General features: G+C 44.7%; 3 protein-coding genes and 1 long non-coding RNA gene across 5 annotated transcripts in view; 2 read left to right on the top strand and 2 right to left on the bottom strand.

Annotated features, from left to right (window-relative positions):
- Positions 1–1,456: 1,456 nt before the first annotated feature.
- LOC143373400 (trophoblast glycoprotein) lies at positions 1,457–5,667 on the bottom strand. 2 transcript variants are annotated; one of them, XM_076820628.1, is made up of 5 exons: positions 4,330–5,667; positions 3,628–3,984; positions 2,945–3,546; positions 2,348–2,594; positions 1,457–1,580 (listed from the first exon to the last, which is right to left on the bottom strand). In XM_076820628.1, the coding sequence occupies exons 1-5, from the start codon at positions 4,387–4,389 to the stop codon at positions 1,476–1,478; spliced, it is 1,371 nt and encodes a 456-aa protein (XP_076676743.1). In that variant the 5' UTR covers positions 4,390–5,667; the 3' UTR covers positions 1,457–1,475. The 2 variants fall into 2 exon arrangements, with proteins under 2 accessions (XP_076676743.1, XP_076676744.1); XM_076820629.1 differs by having other exon boundaries at positions 1,457–2,594; positions 4,330–5,662.
- LOC143373404 (uncharacterized) overlaps positions 3,858–12,661 on the top strand; it is a 91,195-nt gene continuing 82,391 nt past the window's right edge. Inside the window, exon 1 of the long non-coding RNA XR_013086459.1 lies at positions 3,858–3,997. This is a non-coding gene — a long non-coding RNA (uncharacterized LOC143373404). The remainder of the gene's footprint in view (positions 3,998–12,661) is intronic.
- On the bottom strand, positions 6,188–9,504 carry LOC143373399 (ferry endosomal RAB5 effector complex subunit 3). Its single transcript, XM_076820627.1, has 9 exons — positions 8,560–9,504; positions 7,783–8,004; positions 7,498–7,701; positions 7,311–7,426; positions 7,109–7,245; positions 6,912–7,032; positions 6,727–6,845; positions 6,520–6,645; positions 6,188–6,448 (listed from the first exon to the last, which is right to left on the bottom strand). Exons 1-9 carry the CDS (start codon positions 9,063–9,065, stop codon positions 6,335–6,337), a joined length of 1,665 nt encoding a protein of 554 aa, XP_076676742.1. The 5' UTR covers positions 9,066–9,504; the 3' UTR covers positions 6,188–6,334.
- Positions 10,287–11,920, top strand: Aos1 (SUMO1 activating enzyme subunit 1). Its single transcript, XM_076820630.1, has 6 exons — positions 10,287–10,460; positions 10,615–10,786; positions 10,845–11,101; positions 11,182–11,363; positions 11,430–11,562; positions 11,655–11,920. The coding sequence occupies exons 1-6, from the start codon at positions 10,363–10,365 to the stop codon at positions 11,815–11,817; spliced, it is 1,005 nt and encodes a 334-aa protein (XP_076676745.1). The 5' UTR covers positions 10,287–10,362; the 3' UTR covers positions 11,818–11,920.

The raw sequence follows: 12,661 nt of genomic DNA on the forward strand, positions 1-12,661 counted from the left end.
AATATCGGCAGGGCTATCGAGGCGTCTTAAAGGGAGGATCTCGTATTTACTTGGCTGGAAACACGATATTCCCGATGCAGCCCTGTGCTGCCCACGTGTTTCACGTTGGCGGTTACAAAATTCGCTGCCCCGCGCTCGCGACGTCCCCGTGCATCGAGCGCTGGTAGGCGGTGTATTATTTTTCCGCCGGCTCGCCAAATTGGCTCGCCACGGGATCTCGAATTACGGACACTCGATATCATCGCGACGCAAAGCGTCCAGCATCCTCCTACGCCCTCCTCCGTTCAGCCTCCCTCTTTCTCCCTCTGTCTCTAGATTATCGAAAAAGGAGTTCCACAATGTTCCATTGAGCACGGATCGGTATAATCGAGCGGGGCCCCCGATCTGCTCGCCTGCCTTTCGCTCTTCGCTCAGGCGAACCACCCGCAACCTCGGCTCGTCGATTTTTCTCGAGGCTCTCCTGGACCGAGCGATCATATCCTGCACCCGTGCGTCGTTTCGCGAACGGATATTCCGTCAACCGGACCTTTACATTCTGATAACACATGCGATTAATTAAAACACGCGGCTGAATTACACGTCTGATCAATTCGAAAATCTCTACAGTCGAGGTGAACGAATGAATTTTATGAAGATCAATGCGCGATTGCACGCGATGACATTTTTTATAAGGCGTTTAGTCGCCCAACTATTAAAGTGTTAAAATCGTTGACACACGACGTGATTTCCACGTTGACCGTGCCCCCCGGTGTAACGTGCTCGTCCATATGGAAGGCTCTCCGGTCGTAGCCGTAACCCAATAGGCTTCCCGTAGGAAGATCATACTTCGGTACAAAGGCTGATCGCTACATCGCACGCGATCACGGTGCACGTCACGGAAACTGACGATCTTCATAGCACCATTTGCTCGCCCGTCCTCGGCGATATCGCACTCCATTTCTGGACGGGGTGCATGCCTCCAGCGTACTTTCGTCGATATCAGGAGCGCGAACACCGGGTGTCATCGAGTCTCCGCCTCGTGCACGTCTCGCGACACTAATCACGCCGCTCGCCTCCTTGGCGATCGTTCGAGCAACGGTTTTGAAGTGTGCACCTACGAAACAGGAGCTATGGCTTCTATGGAATTGCACGAAGGCCTTTCACTCTTTTCTCTGACTCCGAGCCGCAAGGCAGCGGAACTCGCGTCGCTTGGGAACCGATTCTTCGGCTCGGATTCCTCGGAAAAGATGCTCGTCGAATCTCAATTAATTCCGTCTCGAGAAAGGTACGCGCGGCCATCGATGCGTGGAGTTATAGTCGGCGACGCGGCCCACCGGCGAAAAGAATCTTTCAGGGGAAATGAGCCATCGAACGCTTTTGTATCCGTCTTCCTTTTGTCCGTCGGGGCAGACATTTCGCTTCGCAACCGGTGGAGAGGGCTCGAGGGTAAAGGGTTTCGAGAAATAACGCCGATACGCGCCGACAAAAAGGCGTTTTTATTCGATCCACAGAGGTCCCACATTGTTGTCGCGTACTCCAGATGATGCCCGAGCACTCGAAATATCACGGTGTTTCGGGCTCGATGGATGCACTAGAAGTGACTAAAACGTTGCCCTCTGTATTTACAGTGTATTTCGTCCGCATTACGACGCGTGGCGGCTTAATAAAGGCTATTGAATGCTCCCCCCCCTCGGACAATATTGCTCGTTGAGTCTAGCTCTATAAAGACATCGCGAATCATCGTCGTCCCGTCTGTTACGTATAAAAAGGTATACATAGAGAATGAGGTGTACAAGGGTGTTGCAGAATCGGAGCAGTGAACTCGGATGGTGATTGCGGTTGGAAAGAAACAAGGAGGCGTTAATCAGCTGGGTCCGCGAACCCATTGTTTTTTTTAGATTATTGGCTTTCCGTTCGAGTACCGATTAATTATCTGAAGAGTTCAAAGCGTCAATGGCTTATGGTTTAACCCCCGACGCCTCAGAATGCATTAGATTAATTCCTGGTGGAGGTATCATGCATTGCCCCGGTATGCGTGATTCATGCTTGATAAACTTAAGTGGCGAGCAACAACTCTTCGCGAGATACGACTACTCGCACCTCGTGCACTAGTTGAGATTCTATTTGGCCAGGGACTGGTTACAAACTTCTTCTATATATTTTCATGAGCTTCGACCACCATCCGAGTTTCCATACCCGTAACTAGGACACCTTTGTACGCCAGTTTGTACAAAGTTATCGATTCGAGTACAGTTCGTTAAGTCTCTATCGCTTATCCTAAGTTAATACGTTCCTACTGTTTTGTCGGTTCGTTATCAGTTCATTCCTCGTGTTGCTCGACAGTCTCGCCGACTGCCAGGATTCTCACCATGTCGTTCGAGGACTCGTCGACGTTCGTGTAGGTCACCGTGTCCCGGTTCTTTCGCCTGATGTCCCAATGACCGATGGATCGTCTCAGCACGAAGATGCTGACCGCTAACATAATCGTAACAACGAGTATCAGAACGCTGGCCCCCAGCACAGGATACAACAGCGACGACACGGTCTCGCACTCCAACTCGCTGCTCGGTATCTCGCTCAGCTGTTTATTGAGATATCTATCTGGGGTACGACATCTGGAAATTAAAGAATTAATGATAGAAACCCTCCTGTTAAAGAACCGAATTATCAGTTTAATATTAAATGGTTTAAATAGGATTATTTAAGTCCCAAAATAAGTCTAAGAATTTATATTTAAATCGTGGTATTTTAAGCGGTGAAGTTTCAGCATCGAAAGTATTAATCCGTGTACAGTTATAATTAACTATTTGAAATTTTAGCGACGATAAATTTCGCGGTATTAGCAGAGACATCGCTACAGGAATCGACGAAACCTTTACTCCGTTACCAGCTGTCTTAGCAGCGTCATATAAAACTTCGATGTATCGCTACAAATAATCAACGTTAATAACTTCCATTTACTTACTTGATGTCGCGGCTGAGGGACTTGGTCCCATTCACCACGTTCACCCACTGCATCTTGCAGTCGCAGTTCCAGGGGTTGTTTTCCACGTTCAGGATCACTGTTCTCTTTATTATCGACACCAGGCCGCAGTCCAGAGTTTTCAGACCGCAGTCGTTTATCGACAAGCGCTGCAGTCGCGGCAGCAGACGCCCTCTGTAAGGGTACAGCTTCAAGTGCGCCAACTGCTTCGAGCCGGCTAAGGTTAACGTTTCCAAGCTAGTCAGATTTTCGAGATCGTTAAAGGACAGCTCCCTTAGATTCTGCATGTCGTTCAGTTTGAGCTGGCGTAGCTTCGGTAGAAAGAGATCTTGTAAGTGGAGGATCTGAGTGTTAGATAAATCGAGCTCTTCTATACTGTCTGGCAATAACGGTATGGTTTTTATAGAGTTTCCTGACAAATCTAGAGTCGATAAGTTGATTAGCGTCTTGAACAGCTCCGACGAGAAGGTCGACGCCGATACGTTGCTCAGGTTCAAGTATCGCAGCCCTATCAAATTCCAAAATGCATTCTCGTGGATCTCGTCGTTTATCGGATTGTTGGCTAACGAAAGGTACTCCAATATCTGAAAGCACGAACAATAAGTTACAAACTCATCGGGAGATAGGATTTTCGTTATTGCACCGCGAGCTACGAGATAGGTTACTTTCAAATGCTCCAGCATAGTTTCGTTGACGATCGATAGTCTGTTCGAAGAAAGATCGAGTATCTTGAGCTTCGGGATTCGGTCGTTGAGGGCATTGTCGTCGATGTATTCTAGCTTGTTGTGGCTGACGTTCAGCACCTGTAAGTTGTATTCGTCTTTGCATAGGAAAAAGAAACGCTGAAGGTGATTCTGCGACAAATCCAGCGTCCTGAGGCTGGCGAGGTTAGTGGAGCAGTCGAGGAAGCTGTCGAACTCGTTCTCCCGGAGGATCAGGTCGGTGACGTCCTGCAGAGAGATTTGCGACTGGAGCTTCACGAAGAAATCCTCCTTCTTCAAGCCACGGTGAGACAGATCGAGCTGCAACATGTAGGTAAGGAAACCACAGGTTCTATTAAAATCTAGGCGAATTAAGCACATCATTCGCGTTGGCAGTCGCGTTTCTTCGATCCACAGCAATTTGTTATGGCGCGGGAAACGAATCTTCGCGCGCCATAACGGTGTAACGGCCTATAAAAGCGCGCGCATTTTCCGAGATTTCAAATTCGCGGTGCAAGGTGCACGCGAAGAGAGCAGACTGTTAGAATATAAACCACCGATAATCAGTAATGAATGTCGAGAATCGGGAGATGGCAGCAAGCGAAACGATAAGTTAGTGTTTTTGTATAAAAAAAAGAATATAAAAGCCACGCTTTGGAAACCCACCGTAATCGCCGAGATCGAAGAGATAATTAAGGCAAACACCGCGACAGACACGGGCCCCATTGTCCAGCTGGTGGATGATTAATTGTGTCCGGTACCCCGACAGGCGAGATTCAATTTCGATTCCACTCGAAACAGGCAGCACGAGAACGCCTAGTTTCAACTATGCTTCTCACACAACGATCCGCTGGAATGGCAACGATTTCATCCGCGGCATACTCTGCTCGCGATTCACAGTGCCGAATTAAGAGGGGAGCAGAAGGGGCATGGTGCACTTGCTCGACCGAGCACGAGCGTTTTTTCTCTCTTCTTTTTCGTTGCTCGTCCGCTTCGAAGATCTCTCGAACGGATTGACGCCTCTCTATCTTCGATACGGCACGGTTTGCACGTTAACGTCACGTTAAACGATTAAACGGCGATTCAGTCGATGCATTAAAAGTCTGATTATTATTCTTTTTCGTTCGTATTCTGGCACTTCACGAGGCAGAATAATCCTTGCCCATGATAAACTAGGTTACCTATTAGGTAAACTCGTTCGCGATGATGCTTTTATTAAATCGTGTTGTATACTTTTCCGGCAACTTTCATAAATATTTACACATTACTTTCGATTGTTTACTAACTGCGCACTTTACTCCGTTATTAGGTTTCCTCAATGTCCTTTTCTGTTAAGTCTTCCACTAAGTGTAAGCTTTCCTTATATTTGTATTAACCTTCTCTGCGTTCTTCAAATTCTTTTTCGAATTCCTGCTTTACTATTCCCGATGGAAGTGTATTTTCTGTATAAAATTGTCTACAGTGTTCTTCCTAGTTTAAATTCAGCTGAAAGTTGCCGCTTTCGTTCAATTTTTCACACGTAGGGCATGTAACGCGCACTGGCGACGATTTGTATGGTACAACTGGTGAGCGTGAAATGTGGAAAAAAATTTCTTGGAGTATCCTCGCGGGGTGCTGGCTGAATTCATCCGTTACCGACCAGTTCAGAAGCTAACGCACCTCTTCCCAGATAAACCTCCGCACGATTCTGCTCCGCGTTTACTTTTTTTCCTCCCCGTGCAGTTTAATCGCCGCTTATTTTTTCAATTAATTTATGTTCGCGCGACGGTATCGCCGGACGCCCCGTTTCTCGCGTTCGCCTCTCGAAACTCCGCGGGCATTAATCGCGCGGGGGACGGAAAAACGAGAAAGAGCGCGCGCGCGATAACGGCGATAATGCACTGGCACCTTGCACCGCGCGCGCGATGAGATTCGTGACAAATTATTGCACGCTGCCAACGGAAACGTTAAAACGTATCTGCGAGCCTCCACTGCTCGGAAAATAAAGATACAGCCGCCGGCGATAAAGTCCGCTCGGCGACGCATCCATCTACGATAAAACCCGCTGCCCTATGTTCCTTTTACTATAATTAGTGCGCGAAGTTGAATGTTAATTGCTGCGAGAACATTGTAGAATTACATCGGCATCTGTGGTCGCTTTAGGCGAATTTGGGATGCAATTCGGACGGTGATTGTTACAAGAAATTTGCCCGACGTGATTGGCAGCGTCGATTGTCTTACTCTGCTGAATAAAAAAAAAGAAATGTAATTCGTTACTCGAAATCGAAGATTTCGCGAAAACAATTTTGACGTCAGTTCTTAAATAAGGAACTTCGCACCGGCAGCATCGCATTTTTCTTTTCTGAAAGACTATCGGTCGGAGAGAACGGTTCGGATGGTCCTTTGATATTGTCTGATTAATTGGTTGGCAAAAACAAGAAATATTTTAGTATGCATTTGTGAGCGCGCGTTGGTGTAACACGCACATCGCGTGACTATCGGTCAATGAGGAGTCGGTGGTGTTAAAACAATATGAACAAAAAGCTCGCGAAGAGGCTCAGACGTTTATTCATGGAATCGTATCTCGTCCCCGGCCGCGGTGAATGATTGCGACCGAGATTCGTAATACATAGTAACAAATATTTGAATATTTTCAACGCGTATAATATGATAACAATGGCAAGACGGTCGTTCACTTTTTTGGGGTTTGGGGTGTACTCGTAGCTTTGAACACCAGCGGGTTTGATACTCGAAATATGCTTGGCAGCATCGTGGCCAAGGTGCCAAATACTTCCTCGGACATCCCCTGGAAAAGGAGGGTGACGATTTTGTTAATCTGCTCTCCGCTTCCCTGCGGTATTTTCGAAATCAATTTACCTTGGGGACAAGGAATTGTAGGTTCTTTAATTCCGCGCCACCCCAGGATGCCATCTCTATCATGAACCCTTTCACGCACTTGAAAACCAGCTCCGCCCTTTTCGTGCACCATGCTACGGTCATATCCTGGAATGGATCCCACGTTAAGGCGTGTAGCTTTGTAAAAGTGCCACGGAAATGAAGTTTTTAATTAAGAAGATTTCGTACCTCCGACATTTCGTGAACGAGGAGTACGGGAATGGTCAGCGTGGTTACATCATTGCAGCAGGCGGTTTTCAAAATGTTTCGCAACCCCAGAATGGCTGGGTGCCTCGAATTGATATCGCCTGCAATTGCGCGCGAAAATTGAAGCGCGCGGCTCGATAGAGTTACAGAAAATATTGTTTACTCACCGGATCTCAGCGAGTCGTTCACTACCATATGGAATATTACATGGACTTGCGCTAAATTCGAGTGCCTCGTAATGTAAACGTCCCCAGTTTGCAAACTCTTGCTGTTCGTCGATTTTTTCGTCTGCAAACAACACGTATTCAGAATCCGCTTAAACACAAAACATGCGTCGGCCTGTTTTTATTCCACGTCTGCCTACTTGCGACTCGTTTCCTTCTTTCTGACGCGCTTGCCTCCAGGCGACAGCATCCTTCACGTCGTCGCGAATTTTTTCTAATTGCTCGTCGATTGGTGGAAAATGGAACTCTGTCGTTAGCTGGCATATCGAACACAACTCTGAAACATTTTAACGTTAGTAACGAAACGGTATAGAACATGGTTGACCAAGATTTTCCATCTACCTTTCGTTATACCAGAGTAACTTCCTAAATGATTGTCGCTCAGCAATACTAGTCCGCACAGGTCGTTCGAGTATAATCCTAAAGCAGTCTGCAACCTCTGCGGCGTTGGATCCATCCTGTTTCGTGAGGAACACATTTAGCTTCAATTCAAACGAATTAATCTATAGTATTGTTCCAATTGTCCCACCCAGAGTCGCTCTTCTTCGTTCTACAAAAGTCTAATACATCTCCTGTCAGTATTCGTATGTTGTGCATCTGCTTCATTTGGGAGCCCAAGTGTATAGTGAAGCTTTCCTCCAAAATGGGATAATCCGCTGTATTTTTATCTTCGCTGTGAATAAAATTGTCTAGCGCAGGTCGAATCGGTGGCATTGACACCATTGGAGAACCCCTAATAATTTATTATTACACACTTTATGGCTATCAACAGTATTTATGTACCGCATGCCTGTTTTACATTCAGTAAACGTACACAGGAGTCGGCAGCATGTTAGTTTGCTGTTCTTCTAGTAATCTCATGATCCAGTTACGATACTGCCGTCTTTGTTCTAATTTCAACGCGTCCACCCTTGACCCCCAGTGACCTTGCAGTAAACTTTGTTCCTCGAAATGTCGCCCCGCCATGTCGTTTATGGACTTCTCGGTGGAGCCAGCCTCGAGGGCTTCCACGGCGACCCGCATTTCTTCGGTTTGCCTGCAATTTGTTTCTCTGATGTTTCTCAACTTTTTTTCTCCTGTACTTTCTTAAAATACCCGCCGGGTTAATTAAACTTGAGCTCCGAAAAAGATAGCAAGGCAACTGCATTCGCAGCCTACAGACAGTTTAATCGCGGGCAGATTAAAAGGAAAGCTTTTTAATTTTAATTACAGGGTATTGGTCAGGATAGAAGGAAAGGAATTTTCTGCCACTGTATTATAAAAATGATCATTAACTTGAAATGTATCTTCATTATGTTGAGTCTGCTGACAATCTACAGATTCTACATGGAAAGGTCAATGCAAGTGATAAGTATTGTTGTATGTGTTATTACACGGCGACTACTATTATGTGGGACTTGACCTTTCTTTTCTAATATAGCCAGAGGAGTGGGTGAAAAAATGGTTTAGTAAAGCAATTTGTTATGACTTAGCAGAGTACAAAGACCACAAAACATCGTGTACAGATAGCACTCCTTAATAAGCACGACGAAGAATATTTAATACATTGGTACAGTAACAAGTAATTTGTTGTAACAATGTTGATACTAACTTCTGCGTAAGCTGTTCGTAATGCGTGTCTCTCATTTGAATGACTTCGGTGACGTCTCTTCCATACTTATGTTCCGCTTGTAGAATGGGCTCCAATGATGGAGAATGCACCAATCTATGATACGCGGCAGCAAATAGTTCTTCATCTGTTGTTCCGATCGGATCCGCATAGTCCACTGTTTTCTGTTTGTAAATTTTCTCCCAATTCTTTATTATGTCCTCGATGTCCAAGTTCCCTGACTTCGCGTTCGCGAGAGCCTTCTCTGCCTTCTCATTGTAAAACTGTAACGTCAGCTCTTTAACAGTGGTTTCTAAGGAGGCCAATAGATCGGATTCCACGTAACATGGTATTTTAAATGATGTCATTATACGGTGCATGAGCTCCTTGATGGAACCATGATATGGTACTTTCAACGGTATTTCCAACACATATTCCTGCTTTGTAGTACAGGATGGAAATTTGTATACAAATGTCTTTTCCGCATATTCTTCTTCAGGCATGTTCATGTCTTTTGCAATAGTTGTTCATTATATCCAATAATCCATGTATCTGCTTTTATAGAAGAAATAATCTTTGAATTAAGTGGAAGGAGCGTAAGCGGAAAGGTTCTGCCGTAATATTTAATAGCACCAACTTTATAAAGTATCAGAAATCTCCAAGTAACGTTAATAAGGCAATATAAAATTATCGAGCTGTGTGTACACGGCTATTATGATACCAATGGAAGGTCAGCATTATTTATTTGCGGTAAAAAATATTTTTCAAAGGTCAGCTTTCACAACATGATAACTCACTCTGACAAGCACCTCTATATACAAGCTCTACATGCAGTTCTGATTAAATTTTTTATCTATATTCTTTTGAAAACAATGTTCGTGTATTAATTGTAATGGCTTTAGATTTGCCTCTCCGATACACTTTGCTATCACACAGCAGGAATACAAGAGATTACTCTTAACAAAATATTGCCCCCACGCTCGGTACCAAATTATACTATCATAATTAAGCATTTCGGTACAAGTACAACTCATTATAAAGAATCATCCTCGAGTGCTATACTCCTTAATTGCGCAATTGTTTAAAAAAGAAATGAAATTTCAAAAACAATATCACTTTCCGTTTTGAAGTTTCCTTATCGACTCGCGAGGGCGCTAGTAGGATCGCAGTTTTGTTTATAAATAATTGCTGTGGGAAATACACTGTCGATCGACAAATGAAGGATGACATAGCACTTACATTTTTACACTTTCGTGCAACGTGAATGCGCCTGAGAATGTACGTAGCTTGCGCAACTATCACGTCAAATTTTTATAACTACTGTATTGCTCCATTCTCCACCTAACCTAAGCTTGTAAACTGTACTTGCAAGTTATTTGTACTTTCGTGGACGACGAGTGATGCCTTGTCAAGCCGTACGTTGACATTTGGAAAGATATCTTCTAATTGTTTCTGGAAGGAACATCCTAAACAATCGCACCGTACACGCACATAATCGCACATCACCTTCGACGCCCCCTCAGTCATTTAACCGTCAGTTCCTCCAACATAAACGATTTTTAACGTTCAAAAGCTGCATTCGTCAGATTGCCAAATTCCCGGCCTGCTTTTATTCTAAATCGTCCTCTAAATCTCTCCGTTCATTGTTTCAAATCGTATCTCCTTCGTTGATCATCATTTTGCACTTACATTCGAAATAATATATCGTTACGTTGGCTGCCCTATATTCGACCCAGTGTCGTTAATATTTGAGAGCGAGCTTTTGGCGGTTAGTCGATTTTTCAGCCTACAAACAGTATTTTTAACATGGTTGAGGACAAGAATCAGAACGTCGAGTTGACAGATCACGAGGCGGAGTTGTATGATAGACAAATTCGTTTGTGGGGCTTAGAATCTCAAAAGCGGCAAGTATACCGGGTTCTAACCTATAAACTGGGCAATATCAAAGTCGAACGAATACAGTTATTATTTCGATGCTTATTTAATGAGCATTGGTAATAAACATTCGCCTTTATAATTGTGGTTTCTAAACTGGTGCGTTACATTAAACAATTACAGCCTACGAGCAGCTAAAGTCTTGTTAATAGGCTTAAATGGATTTGGAGCGGAGATAGCAAAAAATATTATTCTGGCAGGGGTGAAAGCAGTTACGTTTCTAGATCACAGAAACGTAACGGCTGAAGATCGATGTTCCCAGTTCTTAACGCCTACAGAATTGATCGGGAAGAATGTAAGTAGAACACGAAGCTGCGGCGGGCGAGGTATCTACATTCGCGCTATGTTCTCAGAGGGCCGAGGCATCCTTGCAAAGAGCGCAAAATTTGAATCTCATGGTTAAAATCGATGCAGACACGTCTAACGTCGACGATAAGCCGGACAAGTATTTTAGTGATTTCGATGTTGTTTGCGCGGTACAGTGCACCATCGCGCAAATAAAGAGAATTAACGAAGCATGCAGAAAGCATAATGTGAAGTTCTTTTCGGGTGATGTGTGGGGAATGCTAGGCTACACTTTTGCCGACTTAATAGTGCAGGAATATGCAGAGTGAGTGCACTTTCAAGTGGTATTTGAGAATGAATTACGTCATTGAATTTGTTACAAGAGAAAAAAAACTCCTGCTTCAGAGATGTAGTGCAGACACTAAAGGTAGAGATCATAGAAACTGATGGACCCCTTCCGAAAGAGAAAATTGAGAATATGACTGTGACAGAGAAGCGTACGGACACCTTTGTGCCTTTCGAGTTGGTTTTAAACGTCGCAAAGTCTTCCCTTCCTAAAGAGTCAGAGATATATTATATGATGTTAAGTAAGTGTTTCGGTAAGACACTTCAGCAACGATATACGTGACTTATTTTTACACTTCCCTGTCCAGTAATGCTGAATTATCGCGAGAAATACGGCAAGGATCCATTACCCGGTGAAAGGGGTTCTAAGGATTTTAAAGCCGAAGCTGCAGCGGTTATCGAGAAGTACGAGCTTGAGGATAAAATAGATCATCTGGTCGAGTACGTATAAAGCGACACGCTAATTTGATAGAGCTCCATCGAAGTCGTCAGGCTTCTTCGCTAACATATCGTAAAATTTGCCGTTGATTTAGGGGCGACGTCTACGCTCAAATTAGCCCAGTCTGCGCTATCGTGGGCGGTATCATGGGGCAAGAAATAATCAAAACCGTCTCGCAGAAGGGCGCGCCGCATAATAACTTGTTCATCTTCAATCCAGACACGTTGTGCGGAAAGATTTTAAGACTGGGTCAGTAACAGTTATTCCGCCCGATGGTATGTTTGGATATTTCTCTGTACACTGTGATTGTCATAATTATTACTTCCACTACCTCTCATTCCATGTCGTTTTGCTACGAAAGCATAATAAATGTGTCCAAAAAAACTGAATATTCTTGTGTTCAATTGACAACTATTTTCCTGCCTATATTTCGATCTCGTTTCATCCTAAGTTTTTACAATTGGCATTTATGTCGTTAACGAGATCGACACACTGGGAGTTACATGTACGTAAATATACTCGTCGCAGGAAAGAATATTTCTTGGGTCTTTCCTGACGTTCGCCAGAAAGCTGTTTCGCTTTCGATTTATCGCACCGTACACGTCCCTGCTCCGAAACCGAAAACACTGTATCGCTCGAGTTTCGGAGCTCCACCCACCACTCGCAAATATTGCACCCTCCTCGCCGTGTTCTCGCATACGCTTCTCCCGTTGTTCTCCTTTGGTAGGATATAAATGTTAAATGTGCACACCGTTGGTAAATGTGGTTTATCACAGCTCACGCACGCCGTAAGATATTTTTGTTCGTCGGCCGGAGGCTGGTAGGGGTCGTCGCGTACGTGGAAATATGACTCACTTTTCCCGGCCTCCGCCGGGGCAATTTGAAGCCCGCTTTTGTGGATTTTTTTTTCGTGCCCGCTCGCGCGGAAAACGCGACGGGAAACGTGAAATGGAAATTGAAAAATTGGAATAGGGGGAGCAAAGTTGGAGCACGGCTCGTTATGCTTTATCGGTCCGCCGATATTACCTCCGTTGCCACCGACAATCTCTTTTTATGCCTGGCATTATTTAAAGTTCACTTCCGTACCTCCCCCCGCGCGAC

This window comes from Andrena cerasifolii, chromosome 9, assembly GCF_050908995.1.
Source record: "Andrena cerasifolii isolate SP2316 chromosome 9, iyAndCera1_principal, whole genome shotgun sequence".
Taxonomy (NCBI): Eukaryota; Metazoa; Arthropoda; class Insecta; order Hymenoptera; family Andrenidae; genus Andrena; species Andrena cerasifolii.